The sequence below is a fragment of the Alligator mississippiensis genome, chromosome 11, assembly GCF_030867095.1.
Source record: "Alligator mississippiensis isolate rAllMis1 chromosome 11, rAllMis1, whole genome shotgun sequence".
Lineage (NCBI taxonomy): Eukaryota > Metazoa > Chordata > Crocodylia > Alligatoridae > Alligator > Alligator mississippiensis.
In genome coordinates, this window is record NC_081834.1 from 40,795,367 (window position 1) to 40,815,365 (window position 19,999).

Below are 19,999 nucleotides of genomic sequence, written 5' to 3' on the forward strand. Positions count from 1 at the left end.
CTGATTTTGGAGAGGGTGCACTTGAACTGGATATGGCCTATTTAAGATGCCTCCTGGCACTATACTGAAATGGGTTGTCTGTTTTTGGGATAAACCCCCAGCATTTTTTAAAGGTCTTTGGGATGCCAGGATTGTACTTTTCAAATCACAACTTTTGGGAGCTTTAACAACCTCTTCAATTGTGTGTTTTGAATAAGGCCCTAAAGAAGGGTTTATTCTGTGATCAGAAGTTGGAGGTTTTAATTTTGGGTTTTGGTGGTTCCTAATCGTAAAACAGTATTGCATTTGCATTATTTTTCTTACTCCCTTAATTCATGAACTGGACGTTTATCAGAAAGAGAAATGTTGTGGCCCTTGATGCATTATTTATGATGGAAATAAGGAGCCTCAGTGGTGCGGGATGATGGTGGCAGTGGGTTTTGTTGTTATCATCAGCACTACGTATTTTCTTTCTTTTCCAAAAATGTTTATGCATAGGTCTTGCTCAAGAAATAATGAGACTATCAAGTGTTTCTGCTGGGGAGACCTCGTGAAAGACTGGATGCCCAGTGATTTTGTACTGTGAACCTTAGCTCTGAGGAGATGTTTTGTTAAACCCTTTGTACTATTGTTTTTAAGTCTGTGGTTCAAGTTGGGCTCTGAGGTATGCTGATGATGGGTTTGGTGTAAAGCATTGGTTAGATAAAATGTATTTTGGATAGGCTTTCTAAAAACAGTGCAAACTCCTGATTTGAATAATGCTGCCGCCTCTTTTATTTGGGGCTTGGGAAAACTGCAATTCACTTGTGTCTTCAGATCTTTCTTTCCCACTATAGTTCTCCAAAGAGCCCTCAGTGAGAAAAAGGGCAGTAAAAGCCCGGTATTGAATGCATGTCAAAATGCCCAAACATAAAGCTTTAGAAATAATGAAGCAATACAAATGTTTAGGTGTTCTTCTGTACTTGACATTAACAGTGATTGTTGTTAAATTTGTTAGTGCTTAATAGGTTGGTATTGGTTTCCTTGCCTTCTGAATTTGTAACAATTGCCTTGACAAATCAGTGAATTTTCATATGGTGCACTTATTTCTGCACAATACTAGTATTTCAGTCCTTCCTTTTTAGGATCTGTTTGACTTTGTCATTGTCTGCAATCTCCATTATATCATTTCTGTATAATCTAGAATACTAAACTTCCTTTTTCTGTCTCAGAATGTTAAAATTGATTACTCTCGGAGGCTCGGATGTTCAGCTGTATTCAGCTTAATGAAGAAATTCCAGGTGTATTAAGATATTCATAATACTTTTGTCTGAACATGAGGAGTCGTCGGCAACAGTCACTTAGAGGCTGAATCGCTTTCAAACCGCTTAAGATATTTTGCAAATACAGATCCTGCAAATTCCTTCCCTTGAGAGTGGGCAGAAGGCAGGGCAGGATGGCACCTTAGAGCAATGGTACTCAACCTTTTTAGACTTGAGGCATCTCTCATTAGACTAAAGGCACCTCCCAGACAATGCTGGCTCTTAGTTTTCACTCCTTATTTGATAACAGAAAAATAATAGGGTAGTTGTGTTGCAAACAACTTGGACCATAACAGATAAGAATGGTTTTGACGCTATGGGTTTCTATTTGAAATCTCTGGGTTTATCTTATGAATCATGTTTGTACACCTAACGGTGCCAGCATTGCGGGACATCCCATGGCATCTCAAGGCACCCCAGACTGCCATAGCATGCTAGCTGAGAAGCACTGCCTTGGACTAACTGGTTCAGAGTGGGGAGACATGTAACCGTTGGGGCAATAAACTCAGAGGAATGAGCAGTTAGGCAGCCAAGTGGTGTTTTGTGTACTACTGTGTAGATAGATGCTTTTTAGTTTTGGGAGGAATTGTGAACAATTTTTTAACAGCTTTGATTACCAGCTTACCCATTCTTCAGGCGTATATCTATTGATCTGAGGCATGTGACAAGATCTATGATTTTACTTGAGCATTTCAGTAGTTTAGAATCAATAAGTGAATTGACTTGCTAGATAGCGGAGGGTGGTGCTTTCTCCAGTGACATAGCTTGACATCTGTCTCTATCCTTAAAAATGCCAGGCTTACTAGTTTGTAAAACATCAGGTAACTTCAGCATGACTTCATTGGGTATGTGCTAAATACATCTGTTGGAGAGAACTTGTTCTAGCCCAGAAAGGGGTTGCGCTATGCAGATGAGATGTGAAATGATGAGAAGCTGCCTCAGATGGAAGACCTGAACTTTTCAAGGAAGTGGGGAGGAGTGGTCCTTCGTCCTTCCTCTACTCCTTTGCCTGCAGGCCACAAACGTGTATATTCTTTGATTTCACTAGAAATAATGTGAAGTGTTACTTCTGTGTTCATGTTTTTGGATTTCTGCAGCTGAGACTTTTTTCCCCTCAGCACTTAAAATCTTGAGGAAAACTTTTTGTGCTGTCAAAGGTAGAAACCTTTAACAGCAGTTGTTCATAAAAAGAGTGTTTTAAATAATTCCTGAGAAACTGCTGGTTCTGAGGAGAGGCCCTGAAATACAGCCTGAGCATCTTTAGTTACTAAGGTAGTGCCTGAAGTGGCATTCACTGCTTCTGGAGGGATGTGATCAGGAAACCATGAGCGTACGTTGCTTCATCTTTTCCAACAACCAGCTGTCTAGTCAATGTTGTCTAGATGGCAGAGAAGTGTGAAGTTGGGGACAATTCATTTCACTGTAAAAAGTTTTGTGAAAACTGAATCTGATGCCTAACAAGGCTAACTGAGCATTGTTACTTTATAGGGCTATGCAGCAGCATTTAATATATTGAGGTTGGGGGCTAATAGCCCTGTCTTGTAGCTTGTTTTTTATGTGATAAGAGAATGTGTTAGAGAGACTTAAGCATTATACCGTCACACTTAAGCAGCTCTTCCCTTTTAAGTCTTAGTGTAATTGTTTAATGGTATCACTAGATATCCTTTGCTTACAGCAAGAGTTGCATTGGAGCTAAAACAGAAGGAACTATTCTTCATATTTTGTGTCTTCAAAGGTGGGGGGGAAATATCCTCTCCTGATTTATGTTCTCAAGATGCCATATACAAAATGACATTTTCCCTATACTGTCCTGTTGTTGGGTTTTTCTCTCAACAGTTATGTTTCCTGTTTGTGCCCCACAGGCTGACACTTTAAAAGAGAGGTATCAGAAGATTGGGGACACAAAGAGAAACACGCCAGTTGAAGTTCTCTGTGAGAACTTTCCAGGTAACTCCCTGCCGTGATTGTTACATTGTCTGTGTGACCTGCCCGCTGGGAATTGGACAAACTGTCTGATGATAGCCATGAACATTTAGACCTGCTCTGTCGGAACGTATTTGAATGCTGTTTCTGTTCCTGTGCTCCAGTAGATGGCAGATACCTGTCACTGTAACTCAGCGTTACTCTTCAATTGTTGCTTTACACTCGTTTTCCTTTGACTTTTAGATCAGGAAAGAATTTTACCCCACAGTCAGATTGATACAGACTGCAGGGGGTTTTCCTTCTTCCTTGGATCTCCCAAGTATATTGTAACTTTTCACCCATGACAGTGCTCTTGTACTCCTGCTTTCCCTGTGGCCAATTAGGATGTCCTTGGGTTTTGAGGCAATATGCCTTGTAGCTGAGAGACAAGATTGCCTGTGTAATTTTAGGAATAGGTTAGATAAGCATTTGGATGGGGATGATCCTGCCTCGAGCAGGGGGTTGCATTAGATGACCTCTTGAGGTCCCTTTCAGTCCTACTTTATAATTGTACTTTGACATGGCTGCAGACTGCCCCATGTTGCTGCCTTTCCCCTCTGAAGGGGAATGCAGACAGCAGGTCCTCCTGGCCTTCTTTCCAGAGTGCACCACCCATTCACATTGACTGCTTCTGCTCAGTGGGGTTCATTCTCGTTTGGATCAGATAACTCGGCAGCAGTAAAAGACCTGAGCGGCCTGTTGCAACACCCTTTGGGTCTAATTTGTCAGCTGAGTGCAGTGTGCTAAGAACATAGTTTTGAGGATAATACCATCACAATACAACATGGTATTAACTCAGGCTGGCCACACACAATCTCGCTGCAGCTGAACAATAGCCCACATAGCCTTGCTGGAGAAGAGAAGCCCCAGAGGGTGACTCTCCCTTGATAGAGATTTGCTGGGACTGAGAGGTGTGATTTGGAAGCATTGGAAATCCCAGGCCATTTTCACTTTACTGTCAACACCACAGCTCCTATAGGAACAAGACTGCTGGCAGATAGCTTCTCACTATGAAGAGTAGCAGGAGGAGGAAGTTACTATTGGCTGAAGTAGCACGAACTTCCCAGCAGTATTTGGATGGCAAACCCACCTTTTTCCACAGTCACTCCCTTGTGTCCTCTTCTGTCTTCTCTAGAGGCCCAGAGCTCCTGTGACACATGGAGCCCTGGACTGAGGGGAGCACACAGTGGGAGCTGCTTACTGACAAGGGTAGCATGTGTGGCCCCAGAGCAGCAACAAGAGGCAGTCGCATCTTTTTCCCTTATCCCTTTTACCTTGGCAAATGTGCTCTTTGAAGCTGGTATGGACCATTTTAATACTAAACAAGTAGAGGCATTTACACTTTTCCTAGAGGCAAAATGCCTGAGCCATGCTGATGTTACATTGGTACTGCAGTAACGCTTAAGAGTGTCAAGTTTTGTGGTAGGCACTGGATAGACAAAACAGATGATCCTGACCTTGAAATGGGTAAAATTTCAGCATAAATGTAAAGGAGGCAAAAGACTGAAGTTATGGATTCTCCTCATAGCTAATTTCTCAGTGCAGATAAAATCCTGTATAGCTCTGGATTAACAGTTAACTGGGTCTAGTAATCAAAATTATCTGGCATGAAGTAGGTTTGTGAATGTGACTTGAGCCTGTTTTGAAGACTGTCTGGCTTGTCATGCCTAATAAAACCAGTGCCATCTTTCTATGTACAGTACATTGGCTGGGCTCAAGGAGGGCATATTGACGTTTTCATTACTGCTGCATCGCTTTAGTTTGACAGTCAGGAAGCCCATTAACGTTGCATTAACATTAACAATGCTTTGGCATTGTGTGTGTGTGTGTGTGTGTACTGGGCAAGGAACATCTTTCTATTTGTACCGTACCTAGCATGATGTAGTCCTGCTCTGTGATCGGACCTCCTTGATCCTAATGCAATATAAATATAGAATAAATCTCCCCACCCCTGCCTTGGTAATAGAGCTATTAACTGATTGTGTGCCTATGGGGCACCGATGGGAGAGCTGCAACAGCAGTGCAGTGACTTGGATGAAATACTGCTGAGCCTTGCTTAGGATGCTTGAAGTAATTATGTGCCTGTCACCTCACATAGACTTAAAATCCTGTTGGGATTTAAAATAACTTGATGAATTTTGTTTAAAAATCACAATTTTAAATAAAAGTATATACAATAGTTTATGTACTTGAATTAAAAATGAAGTCCTCCCAGGAAGACAGTAGGAGTCTAGAGCAGGTTTGACGCTTCAGTTTCAAATAATTAGTATAGAATACAATTTAAAATGTTATGATAAAAAAAAAATAGGTAGGATTGGGTAAGGCAGTCCAAGGCACTTCTTTTATGGTGTGTTCCTTTGAAATGTCAAATCTAAAGTGGGGTCTGTTTTGGAATAAAAACCTCAACTCATTAAACATTAAAAGACTTTGTAATGGAAGGAATATCTTGCTAGATTTTTTGGGGAAAGGTTCAGGCATGCCCTGGAGACTGCTGTGGGAACAAACAGCAAAAAGTATGGTATTAGATGGGCAGACTTGGTAAAGTGGTGAGTACTGCTGTGTACTGCCTTGTCAGAGACCTGCATTTGAGATGCATATCTTCAACATAAATCATTATGGCTCAGTGGAGCTGTGACAGTTTATACTAGCTGAGCACCTGGCTATGTCCTGCAAAGGGAAAGAGGGGTGAGATTATATGCCATCATTCAACAGATACTGTATTCCTTTTGCATAAGTGAACACTGGGAAGTGGCTCTCTGGGAAGCCCTGTAGGTCTGAAGGAATGATTTATTAGCATATTAAGTGGGAGGAAACAACAAGCTGCTTCATGGCCCCTTTGTTAGCATCGGACTAGCACTGCTCCTTTTCCTTTTGTATAGAGATGTCACATACGTGTTTGAGCAGGTGAGACTTGCGTATATTGATTAATGTAGGGGTGTCAGGCGTATGGTCTGCAGGCCAGATGTGGCTCGTGGCATTGCTCTTTCTAACCTGCTGGGCTACAAGTAAGCAACTAGAAGTTTGGGGCCGCAGCCAAGGAGAGTACCCTCCTGCAGAACCTGGGGCCTATGGGCCCAGGGGATGTGGTGATTGGTGGCAGTGCAAACATGGACTGATACAGCCCTTGTCACCCTGAAGCTGCTTTGCCTGTTGCTACCACCACCACCGTGCTTTCCCTGCCTTCACTGCTGTATGTCTTGGGCCAGAGCCAGAGCAACGGCCATGTGCTGCAGGGCATAGCTGCTCTGCAAGGAGCCCTGCAGTGTGTATCCAGCTCAATGCATAAGGTGAGTTTGATATCCCTGGTTTAACTTGTGTATGTACTATGCCCCAAGCAATGATTCTGTTCAAGATGCACTTCCTGTCATTACTGCTGAAGATTGGAGAGCCAAATTTGCCCAGTGTTCTGGGGAGGCCATATGGAGGTTCTTGAGGGCTGAACTCCTCCAAAAGTTTGTCATCCCCATTTTACACGACAAGATTGTTTAATCCACACATGCACCTGATGTGGGTAGGAAGCAATTTTGCTGTGTGCTGCTTTTTGTTGTTATCGGGACAAGGATATTGATGCTGTTTCTTTCCCCTTCTCCCCCCCCCCCCCCCTTTCCTTTTTCAACAGAGGAGATGGCTACATACCTTCGTTATGTCAGGCGATTAGACTTCTTTGAAAGACCGGACTACGATTATTTACGAAACATCTTCACAGACCTATTTGAAAAGAAAGGCTACACATTTGATTATGCCTATGACTGGGTTGGCAGGCCAATTGTAAGTGTTGCTTGCAAAAAAAACCCCTATTCTGTTTTTCCAAGAAAATAGCTCTCTGCATTCTTGGCTGCACTTGCTGCAGTTTACTCCTTTCACACTAGTGGTAGGTACAGCAAGTAACCTGTGCATCCAGACTTAACAGTTCCATCTGTAGGTAAGATGGTCTCTTTCCCAATGCATCACATGGATTGCAGTTTTACTGAATTGTTCCTTGGATTATTCAAAATGACCATGATTTCCCAAGTAGTTAAGATTAAATATTCTAGCCAACAGTCTGGATGATAATCTGAGTGATGTACTGTAGATGGGTAATGAAATGCCTCAGGCTATGGATGTACAATTTACCACTTCCCTCTACCAGGTGGCTATTTCGTTGCGCAGTAGCTGTTCAATAACCACCAGTCTGTGTGCTCTTTATTCCATGGTAAATGGAAAATAAACCAAGTTGGTATCTTACCCTTCATCTACTGATGGGTAATAGTGTGCATATGGGAACTTTAAAGTGGAACAGCTGACACAATGTTATCCTACACCTTGTGTTAAGGTGTTTTTTGGGCTGTACCTCTGTGTAGAGAGGTGACTTTCTTTAAGAAATCGAATAGGCTCACTATCTCTGTCATCAGCATATTGTCAGGGAAAAATAGGCATAATAATAAGCGTTGGGAATGTTCTTCATCTCTTGGAGCTGATTAAGATCTTTCCCCTTCCTGATTCCCTTTTAACTCCTCCCTCTTTAATTTTGTGTCAAGATTCATAGGTTCTTTGCAATGCCTGGGTAGCACCTAAATAATGCAGAGTGCATTATTCTCTCATGCATGTGCGCTCTCTCGTGCTGACCATGCTGCAGTGAGGCAGTCTCGCATGATTTTTATCCATATGGCAATGCAGGTCACTACCAGGGGAACAGAACAGCTGGCATATTTAACACAATGATGTGCATATTAAAATGATCTATGGAAGCTGCTGCTGTGGCAGCACTTCATTGTACATGATGTCACAAATAATTACTGTATCTTAGATTGTTTGGCAAATCTGGTTTTTAAATTTTAATGTTGCCAGCAAAATCCTTCTCAATCAGACCTGGATACATTTAGGGTTCCATCCCTCATGGCCTGTTTGTCCTGTGACAATCTAACTAGTTACATCTACCCATGTGTTAGCAATAATTAGATTGCAGCTTTTTAGTAGGGTTCATGTAAATGCTAATAAGCTTTAGCAACAAGAAAAATCTTTCCCGTTTATAGAACAATGAGAAATCCTAGTTTAGAAGTAAATCCACCTGATTGGGCCAGAGAGAGCCTTGCCCACTCTGTAGCTTGATGATTCAGGCACTCCTGTGAAACTGGAAGATCTTAATCTCTTTTCAGGTTTAGTGAATGCTTCCTAGTGCCTCCCAAATTTTATTTGCTAATGAATTTGTAATAGCTTCTGGTCCATCGAACCTGCTTTTCAGTGAAAACATTATTTCCAAAAAAAACAACAAAAAAGCCCTTTGTCAGTGTTTTCGTAGTGCTGTTGTGATCAGAGTCCTAAGGGAAAGAGAGAAATGCAGACTAGTCATGGCTTGGATCCGTTAAATCCTGCATTTTTGATCTCTCTTGCATTGATGCTATCAGTGCTCCCTTGTTCAAAATCATCGCTTAGCAGATGAAACCTAGTGAGTGGCCAGGCAATATCTAACTGAACTTTGTGACCTCTGTTCCTGATGCATTGCTTTTAAATTTTGGTGCGAAGAAGTGTTACCAAGAGACCTCCTGTGCCCTGTCAGGAAATCTGAGAAGTGCATCTACATAGAAGTCACTCTAGTATTTGTTCAAGCAAAGGGCATTGTGTGCCCAAGGCAAGTAGCCCGTCCCTTACTTTGTGGTATCATTCTGCTCCAGTTATTTTCTTGCTAATGTGACATGTTTCTAATGTCTACTTAGCACCAACCAGTAGCTTCCTTTCAAAAGGTTTCTTTTTTCCCTTATAAATCACTTTTCCCCCTCATTTACCTTTTAATTACAAAAGCAACTGGAAGAAAGCCTGTTTCAAGGCAAACTTTCTATCACATACTCCTTATCAACACACCAGTGGTTGCTATGGAGATTATGATGTTACAAGCAAGGATTATGATTTTAGGTGGGAACAGAGCAGATGAAACCTTAATTAACACATCCTGTTTCTATGCTAATGTAATTTTAAAAATAGGAAGACTGTGAGATCTGGAGAAAACCCCATACAATTCTATCCTTGTATGCAAGTCTGTTTATCATATTTAGGTCAAATGTAACCTTTCTGTGAGGGTTAATGTGCATAAGTTTCCAGTTTTGCATGAGATGTTAACAGGTCTAGTGTCCAGCAAGCCCTTGAGTCCCCTCGAAGTTTCACAGCATCTCTCTTGTTGTTAATGCCATATTTTTTACCTCAATTTTCCTGGTTTTACACGGCATGTGAGCTAATATTGTGGTAAAGATTATGCAGGCCTGTGGAGGGAGAGGAATCTAACCACAGCATTGGTTTCAGTGTACAATGGGTGCTTTATTTTCCAGCCTACTCCAGTGGGGTCTGTTCATGTAGATTCTGGGGCATCTGCAATAACCCGAGACAGCCATGTACATAGGGATCGACCATCGCAGCAGCAGGCTCTTCGAAATCAGGTGCGTCACTTACTACTACTACTACTACTATTACTAATGTTGCTGTTGAGCGTTCCTCTTTAGTGCTTGTCCCAGCCTGTGTATTCCACTATCTGTCTACCTACTGCGTGTCTGGAGACCCTTGGGGTTGACACCTATTCCATCTCCAGCAACTGCATTTCCTTTTAAGTCTAGGAGACGATTGGAAAATAGCTTTGTCTTCTGCAGGTGACAAATTCCTGAAGTGCTGTTTATCCCAGTACACTTGAGGAGGCTCATGACCTAGGTGTTATGGTTTAAAGGAAATACAATCTGAAGTGGGTCACTTTTTTCTTTTAGCTCATGAAAGTGATTTCAGTTTCTCATCTAAGGTTGCTGGGTTCTGTTCCCAAGCACATAAGTTTGAATTTCCTAGTTTCAGTCCTTTTGTTTTCTTTATATCTTGTGGCTGTTGGGGAATCCAAAAACTTGGTATTTTCTGCTGGTTCCTAGTGAAATTGTTGATACCCTTTACTTTGAACAGTGATGAAGAGGTCTGGGTTTACTCTGCCTGGTTGTCAAGTTGTTGCATGTATGTTGTCCTCAATCCATTTCATGTTTGCTGCTGCTTTTGTGTGTGTGGTATTTTACAATATATTGTGGCAACCTGTCTTGGCCCAGCACTCCTGTCATGCCTTTATCCAGTGAGTTGAAGTACAACATACTTAGACTAGCAGTTGGCAGCTTTCCCTAGCAGCGATACACCTCAGGTCTGAAGTGTGGGCCAGCACTGCCCAGCTGCATTGTGGGCAAACTCCCTGCCACCTGGCTGCAGTGTGGTTGACACTCTCTTGCTGGAATTCTGCTGAAGTCCCCACCGGGCTCCTCAGGCTGGATCTAATAGTTCTGTGGGCTGGATATGGCCTTGCAGGCAATAGGTTGCCAATTCCTGACTTAAAATATGAATGCTTCTAAAGCTGTTAAACATGAATTTCCTTCCTTAAAAGTGTGGGTGGGAGGCCAGGGGCGGGGGTTGTCTTTTTTCTTTAAACTGGATTACTTACATCTTTGGTTGTGAGCATTTTTTATGTATGCTTAGTGCAGATGACTGTTAGCAGGTAGCACAGTAATCTGCCTCCATGTATTTAATACACTGTAATGCTTCTTGCTGGGTGAATCCGGGTGACCACTTTACTGCCTGTTCCAGCCAACACATTGAGTGATAGTAGATGTATGTGCATCCTGTTTACTTTTAACTGACCATAAAACACCTCGATTATTTTTGCAGGTGTATTAGTTTATGTAATTCTAATCCATTAAAGAAATTTGTGTCTCGTCCTGATGCTGCATGAATGTGTCATTATCTTTTCCTTCCCCCCCCCATAAATAACCCCTGCTGTAATTCTTGCATGCTGTGGCAGGTGAACAGCATATCTCTTTAGCTTTTGAGGTATCATTCAGACATTTGACTGGGAAGTAATTAATTCATAATCTCTTGTGTCTTGCAAGAGCATAACAATTCCTTCTCCAAGAGATGATCCTTTTAAAATGCTGTGCAAATCATTTCTCTGCAGAAATCCACTAGAAAAAAGAGACTTCTAGGGCAATGGAATCAAGGCATGTGAGTTTGGGTTGTGACCCTTCTTGAACTCCAAGGGTAACTGTTTTATTTTTACTCCCAAGCATGCAATTAGGAGACCCTGTTTAGTAATCTCTGGCATTCCACTAAAGGCACTGGGACCAGGCAAGGTCTTACAGGTCCCTTTATCTGTAGCTGCTTCCTCTGGATAGCTAGTCATGTTGCTTATTATGTTGCAGGGAATGGGCTGTCTAGTTTCTTCAGAAGCTAGTGCTGCTCTGTGAATTAGCATCCAGCAAGAGGGTGATTGGGGTTTCAATAGGAAGCTTCCCTTCTCAAATCCTGTGTGCATCTCTCCTCCAGTATATCATATTATTCAGCTCTGATAGTGTGACTTGAGTCCATTCCTAATCCCTCAAAGGATCTGCTGTGTCAGCCATTGGCCTAGCTCTCTTGGCCTTTTCTTCAAATTTAAGCAAACTTTAGGCTCCAAGGCAGAGGTGTGTATTCTTTTGTTAAAAGAGTAAGGTAATGTTTCAGAGTATGATGCCTGTTAGACGTGAAGCTACTCCTTGTAGGGTTTGTTTTCCATTCACCTCTCTAATACACAGGCTTATGGGATACCTGTAGTAGCTTCTAAATTTTATAGCTGTGAAACGCATGTTAAGGAAAGTGCTTCTACAGAAGTTTTTGCTTGTACTTGGGTGACACTCCAGAAGCAAGCAAGAGCTCAGTATGACGTGGTGACAGAAGGATTTAATCAAAAGAGGTTTGGAGAGACCTGCTTTAGAGAACCAGTAGCAAGTCCATTTTCTAGGTGCTGTCTAAAGGAGTTGAAGCACAAGTCACTCTTCAGCTACTGGCAATGCTTCCTGCTTTGGCATCTTAAACAAGGAAGCTAGCAGGAGTATATTTAGTCTTTCTCTTACTGTTACGCACCTCTGACTTGGAAACCATAGGGTCACCTTTAACTGATTATCTGGAAGGTGAGACAAGGTGGCCGCAGATCTAATCAGACTGAAAGTTTTTAAAATGGGGGTGTTGTAACTTTTAAGGAGGAGCCTGATTAACTTTTCCATTCTGCTTCCTTTTGCAGATTCTCCTGTTTTAGTTCTCAGTGAGGTTCAGGATCTGCTAGTTGAAGGGGCGACAAGTTTGCTCAAAGATAACTTGACTCCTTTTCATTCTTTTCTCCCCCTCCCCTTTCCTGTGTGTGTAACTGCCTGGCCTTCAGCTTTTCATCCTGTTTGAACAGTGACACTGAGATCTTGTGCTTGTTCTTCTGCAGTCAGGATAGGGGTAATCTTCCACACCTTGAGTAACTCTGCTGTGCAACAAGGCAGGATACTGGACTGTGTTCTTTAACTGGCTAGCTCAGCTTCACTGCTTATCCTCTGCATTACCTGGATGAAACCCCCTTCCATCTTTCACAGACCTTCCACATTAAAGCTTGTTTACTTGGATCAGTGTGCATCTTTGGTCTCTTTGTTCAGTATATTTGCTCTCCACAGAAATCTAAAAATTGTTCTACTTGTTTCTTGCTTTCTTCAGAGTTGGTTTAAGTTTCGAATATTTAATTGAATTTTGGTGTCCGGGAAAGTGTATTCTGTCAGTGTGTCAGGTACTGACCTGCAGTGCTGCTCTCTTCTGTCTCACAGCTCCCTCTGCTGTTTCCATCCTGCAAACTGAACCAGTAAATTGGTAACCCGTGGCTTCTTTTATACAGCCAGCCATAGCCAGGTGCACATTATTAAGATTAATGGAAACACTGCCTGTGTGACTTGAAAATGTGGAATGGGCCAGGGGTCACCAAAAAACCTCACTGTGTTCAAGGTGCATTTCTCTGACACTTAAAAAAGCCCATATCAAAATGAAATGAAACTGAAGCCTAATATTGTCCTCCTGAAGAGGGTGAAAGGATAAACCTGTAATCCCATTAGTCACGTTTTTGATGCACTAGAACAGGGCTGGCCAACCTGTGGCATGTGTCACAAGTGGCACAGGCAGCCTGTATGTGTGGCATGAAGCAGATCAGGGAAGGGGCAGGGAGCACAGAGTAAACAACAAAAGGAGCAAAGGAATGGGCTGGGAATGACATTCCTGGAGTGGGCAAGGCTCATTTGTGGCATGCCTGTCAAAAAGGTTGGTCCTCACTGCACTAGAAGAAGGTGCTCTCATGCTACGGGTCATGTAAGAACCTACCCAGCACAGGCAAGATGAAATGCACACTGTTCTGTTGCGCACACTGTGTGCCCACTGCCAGTAGTAATTTTTTAATCTACCTGGTTTTAACCATTAATATCTTCCTAAGAATGATGGTTCTGAGAGCTTGACCGTTTGTCTTGGTAGGCGTTTTCATAGCTATTCCAGATGGGCTCTGCAGGCACTTTTAATTGGAAACTGCCTCTTAGACTTGGTGGAAGAGACAGTGAGCTGTGCACTCAGTGGGAAGTGCTCCTCATGGAAAAACTGTGCTGGGGATGTGTATGCTGTTAAGAGATCTTGTAAGCTGACTGGTCAGGGAGCACTTTCTTATGGAAACCAGAGGGTGGGGGTGTAGTAGGCAGTAGTGTTATCATTTTAATAAGCAGATGAAGGGCTCCTTGAGGCCTCTTTTCCTCTTTCACAAAGGGAACCTGGGCCAGGGAAATTAGTGCCTTGTGGTAGAGGGATTTCACAGCATCTCCTGGGGAGAAGATACTAATCAAAACCAAGAACATGGCTTTCAAGTGATGGGATTTCTGAAGGCAGGAGTTTCAGCAAAGAATGGGAAGATAAAGCTAAGGTGTCAGGAATTAAGTCTGCAATGGTTAGGCAGTGATGAACTGAGACCTTATGGTACCAAACTCCTTTCTTCCCTGTCACACTTGGCTGTACATGCAAATGGTGATGAAGCCCTTGTCTTTGATTGGGTTTCTGGGTGCTAATGGGTAATGTCCAAAAAAGGTTTGGTTTGCCAAACTGTACAGAAGTAGTACGCTGACTTGGTGTTGACCTGCTGTCTTTTATCCTGGCTGCTCTAGTGTTGTGCTTCCTTCCATACTGCTGCACTGTCTTAGCTACTGCCTTAAATAAAGGATATATGCTGGCACAGATGCATACTAAAGTAATGTTAAATCCCCTAAATAATAGGGCTTGGTAAAAATTTAACGAAAATGCATCAAGTTGGCAAAATGCACTTCAAACCAACCCAAGAGATGCAGCAAATCCAAGTCAAATAGAAACATTATTTAATGGCGATCTCCAATAATGGAACATTATTTAATGGAGATCTCTTAGCCTGGAGCCCTTACCACTTTATGGTCCAGCCCTCAACTTGAGAGGATGAGACCCCCTATGCTTCCTCCTCCACAGTGATTCAGAGGTGCAGACTGTATAGCCTGATGTGCTGTTGTAAGCAGCTGGCCCACTTTTTCAGCTACTTCCTTCCAACCTAACCAAATTGCCCTCAGACCAGGAAGTAGCAGGAGGTATGTTACAATTTAACCCATTCCCTATCTTGGATATTTACATGACTGTAGATAAACTCACTGCCATGACTCCCTTCTCAACTCAGAAGAGATGAGGAGCTTTTTTGCCTGTTCTTCACTAGAGGCCACTGTCCCAGAATCCTTCTGTTGTTTAGTATGTTGGCAGAACACACAGTTTTATACTTTTTATCTTTATTTTCATGAAAGTGTCTCCTCCTGCTTTGTTTGATGGAACCTCTCATACCCATTGGGGAAGAGTTTTCTTAATAAACGCAGTTTCCTTGCTATGGTTTGTGCTTATGTGTTGTTGAGAAAATGTAGATAGCCTGGGAGAAAGAGCTACTAGTTTTGTGCCCATGAAGAGATCAGCACTCTTTGCTTATACCTCAAGATGAAATGGCAAGGGGGAAGACAAGCTGTTTAGAACCAATTCAATCACTTCCACTGTGGTTCAGCTGTTATTTTCTGGAAGCACATTGCAGCTTTCCTGTCTGTATCTGTTCACCTCATGAGTCAAACTATTACAACTTCCATGTCAAAATCTGGCTTCAGGAAACCAATTCTACTGTGGAATTAGGACTAGAATTAGTTTCTGAAGATATGCTGTTTTTCAGTTACCGCCATCATTTTCTGTCCTTTTTCTGCCGTCTTCCTCTCTTTGCAGCTTCATTTGTTCTTTGTGGAGAGCAGCTCTGCAGCGCCCTTCCTGCGCTGAGAAACTTAAATAGAAAGGGCAAGGAGGGAGAGGGGAAGGGAGGTGCCATTAAGCACAGAAGGGAAGTAGGGGGAAATTTTTGTATTATTTGGGAACTTGGAAAAAGAAAAGAAAAAATAAAAGTCCTTGTCTGCTGCCCCTGCAGGGTGGTGCCTGTCCTGACAGCAGAGGGGTGCCAGCCAGCACCAGCTGCTGCTCCTGCACCCCACTTTGCAAAATCCTTGGTCCACCTATGCCTTCATCTGCTAGAGAATGGTGGAGCAGGTTTATCACAACTGCGTTACCTAAAGCCAAAATAATGTAATAATTCATCTCTGGCTCTCAACAGAGTGTAGGAATCTGTATGTCCTTGTGCTTCAAAAAGGACTTCTCCGCACTATGGATTGTAAATTGCTTCATACTTAATGACTGGCTTTCATAAGCTTTCCTCTGGCTGTAGCTAACTTTTGAAACTGTAAGGGATATTCTTTTGTTTTCAAGGAGGACAATGAGTCCTCTGCCTCTTTAGAGCTAGCAGTTGTTCTTGGTTCATACTGTGCTCAGCATTTTTCTTCATTTTACTTTTCTAAAGTTGGGCATAATTAGTCATGTACTGGAAACCTGAAAACTTTCAGGGTTTAAACTGACATTGAGACACTTTTCTGCCTTGATTTGAAAGCTGGATAATATGGATGCAGCTGAGGAGTGCAGAGACTTATTGACTGCAACTTCAAGTCTGCAATCTTTATTTGTATCCTTATTATCAACTTCTCAGATCAAAGCAGAAGTGTCCCAGTGTTTGCATCCAATCCAAGGCAAACAGTCTTGCAGCTTCAATTATGCTTAGTTGATTAGCTTCTATTATGACAGAATCCACAAAAGTACAACAATCCTGGAGTCTTGTTCATATTTCCCTTTTAAGAAACAAAGGATAGAAATAACTTGGTTAGCTAGAATGAGTCTTGCATCTATGTTCCTAATAGCCATATAGATGATGTGACACCCACAAAGGGAATGCTACTAGTGTCTTGCATTGGAAGAACTTCTGTTGGAGACTGTTCCGAAGACTTGAGATGCTTCTATGTTTCTCTGAGTGAATGTCATTAAGTATACTACTGAGCTGTGAGAGTCATTTGAGCTGATCAGACTTAGTCTCTCTAATATAGGAAATTTCAACTCTGTTCTTCTTGTACCTGAATTCAGCTTCCTGGCAAAGCAGTTATTGCTAGGTGTGTGCCAAACAGAGGTATGTCATTGTTAATTTGTATGGGCTAATTTGGGTCCAAGACATGTGTGCACTTGGAAGGAAATAACGTGACCCATGGTTTAAAAAAAAAAAAAAAATATATATATATATAATATAATTTTTTTTAACTCTTTAGATGTAGCTTGCATCTTCCCAAAGGCTACTTTTCATGGACTCTACTGTTCACTTACGCTAGCTTCTACAGTTAGGTCAGGGGTGGGCAAAACGTGGGGTGGATGAGGCCGCCAGGCCATTCTATCTGGCCCATGGGGCCTCTAAAAAATTTAGAAAATTAATATTTATCTGCTCCTGGCTGCCTGTCATGCCACCCTTGATGGCGTGCCAAAACTCAGTAAGCGGCCCTCTGCCCAAAATAATTGCCCGCCCCTGAGTTAGATGAATAAAACTAAGGCACATTGAGAAAAGCTGAGTTTTTATTGGTGGAGCACGTGCTAATGGTGTTCCTTTTTTATTTTTAACATATTGCTCTAACTCCACAGAAGAATTGGCCTTTGTGCTTCGGGGCACTGAGGATGTGCTATGATGGAGCAGGCTCTTGGTATCGCGTGTTCTAGTGGTGGAACCAACTTCTGATGTAGACTAAGGCAGCAGTTCCCAAACTCTGACAGACTCTGCACCACCAATTTAAAATGATGCAGCCTTAAGTACCACCAGCAAATTTTTGTCATATAAAGTAATTATAATACATCTCTTAATGCGTACCACTGGTGGTACACATACCACAAATTGGGAACTGCTGGGCTAAGAGAGCTTCCTGCTTAAATAGTGAGAGCTGACAATGATTGTTTATAGTCTCTGATTAGCACTCGTGCCTGCATTTGGAAGAAGAAAGTGTGATAGAAAGCTGGTGCTTTGACATGCGTCATTCTCGAGGTGGAAAAAAGAAAAGAAAAGAGAGAACCTTGCACTTCTTTGGGCAAAGTGGGTGGGGTTTCTGTTCCTTCTGTATTTGTGGGGAAAATGGCTCTGCTCTATAACAGTCAGTTCTTGTTGGTCCTCTGCTGAAGATACAATGTAGAGTGAGACTCAACTTGTCTGTCCCCACTGTGGTGAGAAATCTTCATGTCCATGTCCTGTCAGGCTTTGTCACTGGTGTACAGTTCCTGTGTTTAAAAAAAAAAAAGATGTTGGAGAAACCTTGCAATGAAGTAACTTTCAGGATTTCACTGAGTTCTGCTTCTCCATTCACTGGATTGGGGAGGAATGAATCTATTATAGCATTTACTGCTCTTGGCATTTAAGTCAATGATGCAGCACATGTGGTGGAAGCGACTTATAACCAAACTAAGCGTTCTTTAAATGCTTTGCTTTTCCCCCCCAATAAACTAACCCCACTAATACATACCCGTTGCTTTGCCTGGGCTCATCTTTACCTTTCCTTCCATCTCTTGCTGTCATGATCCCGAATGCCTGAGCAGACTGCATCATCAGATCGCCGAGGAGAGTGGGAGATTCAGCCAAGCCGGCAGACAAATACCTCGTACCTGACATCTCACTTGGCTGCGGATCGGCATGGAGGATCCGTTCAGGTATGGTCTTTTCCTGACCTGCACAGCTTTGCCATCAGAACTTGCTTCAAATTAATTTCCAGTCTCATTGATTCTCTGCTGTGGTGCTTGTGTGATCAGGAGAATTGGCTGCACTTTGAAGCAGTTTTGGGGCTTGTTGCAAAACCAGACTAGCCCTATCCTACCCTCACCTCATGCTTAAAAAACAGTCTTGCAAAGCCAAGAACTTGTTATGAATGGTCACTGCACTTCACTGCTACAGTCCCAGCAAGGGTTTTCCTTTGTTTTTGGTTTGTTTTGTGTTTTATAAAATTGCATAGGTACGCTTTCTTGGAACAAATGAAAATGACCAAATAAATTATTATTGTAGTTAAGCTTAGGAAAGAATGCTGTTTCTATTTGTACTTGTAAGCAGGGGGACGGGGTACTGGATGGCATTGTGTATGGACTATAAAGCACTACAGGGTGGTGTAATCAAGAAGTTGGAGTTTTGGACTATTGATGTGGCCCTACGTGGGCTGTTGCACACAAACAAATTCTAGGAAAGCAATAGTGTTGTTCTAGTTCAGCCTTTATATCCAGGCTGTGTGCAGGTGGATGTCTGAGTACATCGTACGTGGGAGAATCCAGGGACATTGCTGGGTTGGCTGTCCTGTTCTCACAAGTTATTTTACAAACAGCTTGAGAAGCAGCATGTTGTGTTGCTACCACAAAATGGCACTGTGGAGTGCTGGTGACCCCATTGTTGGCTGCTACTGACATCGTGTTGTTTTTCTTTTATGCTAGTGGTAGGGAAAATGAATGAAAAATGCATTTCATACAGCAGTCAATTTATGTTCCATGGAAAAGGTGAATGTGCTGTTAAAGTGTGAGGAGAACCAGGTACCCTGTTTCATTTTTAGTGCGACAGCCATGTACCTATCTCAGCTGTAGCTTGTGACTCATGCTGCAGCATGGCCATGCCAACTGGTTGTTGGAGTGAATGCAAGTTGACTTGGCCCAAGGTTTGGGCCAGAATTAAAGAGAATGAAATAAAAATTGAACCAGGCTTCAACTGTTTCTTAAGTACTTCAGGAGCATTATGCAACAAACTGTTTTGATTTTGATTCACTCTAATGAAGTAAAAGTTTTGCAGAAGTGCTGTGTTGCTGTTTTCATATAGGGCTGGTGTACTAGTACAAAAGCTGATGCCTGGCAAAAGCCAACTAGACCTCTTGGTCATTCCTGGCTACGTGGAATTGTTTATATCTTCCTCTAGGAAATGTCTTATTAATATTTGCTGCTCCTCAGCATTTGAAATGGCAGAAAGGGTGGATCACTGTTGGGGAGAAAAAAAAATATTTAGTGAAATTGTTTGATGTTGTTTTTTAGCATACTGGAATCCTAATGGTAAGCACAAAATACTACCAAAAGAGGAGTATGTCTAAAATAAATCATTACCTTATGGGTTCTCCTGTACAGGTGATATGCATGCCACCATGTTCTACTGTGTAGTTCTTGCCCATACTGGTCATGAGAGAATTTTTTCCACTACACGGCAGGCATACAGAAGGAGGTCACTATAGTCAAGGAACTTCCAAACGTCTTTTAGATCTTCTGTGTGGAAAGATCATTCATAGCTGTAATGTTGGTTATTGCTGAGGTCTAATTTTTTGTTAATATTTGGCTAGATTTAAGGGACCTGGTTTTTGTAGGTCAGCTTCTTCCCTTTTTTGTTTTTCTCCCACTTTGAGAATTCTCTGAGGTTCAGAAGTTGAAACCCGGAACGAGGATACATTGGTGTATGAAGAATATGTAGTACTGTTTTCTTCTTTGACATAGCGTAAGTCGCTGCAGAGATTACTAACTGTGCTGGGCAGATGCATAAAAAAATG

The 19,999-nt window shown here is 42.2% G+C and overlaps 1 protein-coding gene and 1 long non-coding RNA gene across 8 annotated transcripts in view; one reads left to right on the top strand and one right to left on the bottom strand.

Moving 5' to 3' along the window:
• CSNK1G1 (casein kinase 1 gamma 1) overlaps positions 1–19,999 on the top strand; it is a 177,646-nt gene that overhangs the window by 142,439 nt on the left and 15,208 nt on the right. For 4 of the 7 annotated variants that reach the window (XM_006260903.4, XM_019477573.2, XM_059714861.1 and 1 more), the window contains 4 exons: positions 3,143–3,227; positions 6,862–7,010; positions 9,542–9,649; positions 18,036–18,146. In XM_006260903.4, the coding sequence (XP_006260965.1) occupies positions 3,143–3,227; positions 6,862–7,010; positions 9,542–9,649; positions 18,036–18,146 (453 nt within the window). Of the gene's footprint in view, positions 1–3,142; positions 3,228–6,861; positions 7,011–9,541; positions 9,650–11,181; positions 11,265–12,282; positions 12,650–18,035; positions 18,147–19,999 lie in introns of those variants that run through there. The other 3 variants (XM_059714863.1, XM_059714862.1, XM_014599947.3) reach the window with 3 other exon arrangements.
• LOC109280658 (uncharacterized) lies at positions 17,013–18,079 on the bottom strand. Its single transcript, XR_002087043.2, has 2 exons — positions 17,991–18,079; positions 17,013–17,720 (listed from the first exon to the last, which is right to left on the bottom strand). It is a non-coding gene; the product is annotated as an uncharacterized LOC109280658 (long non-coding RNA).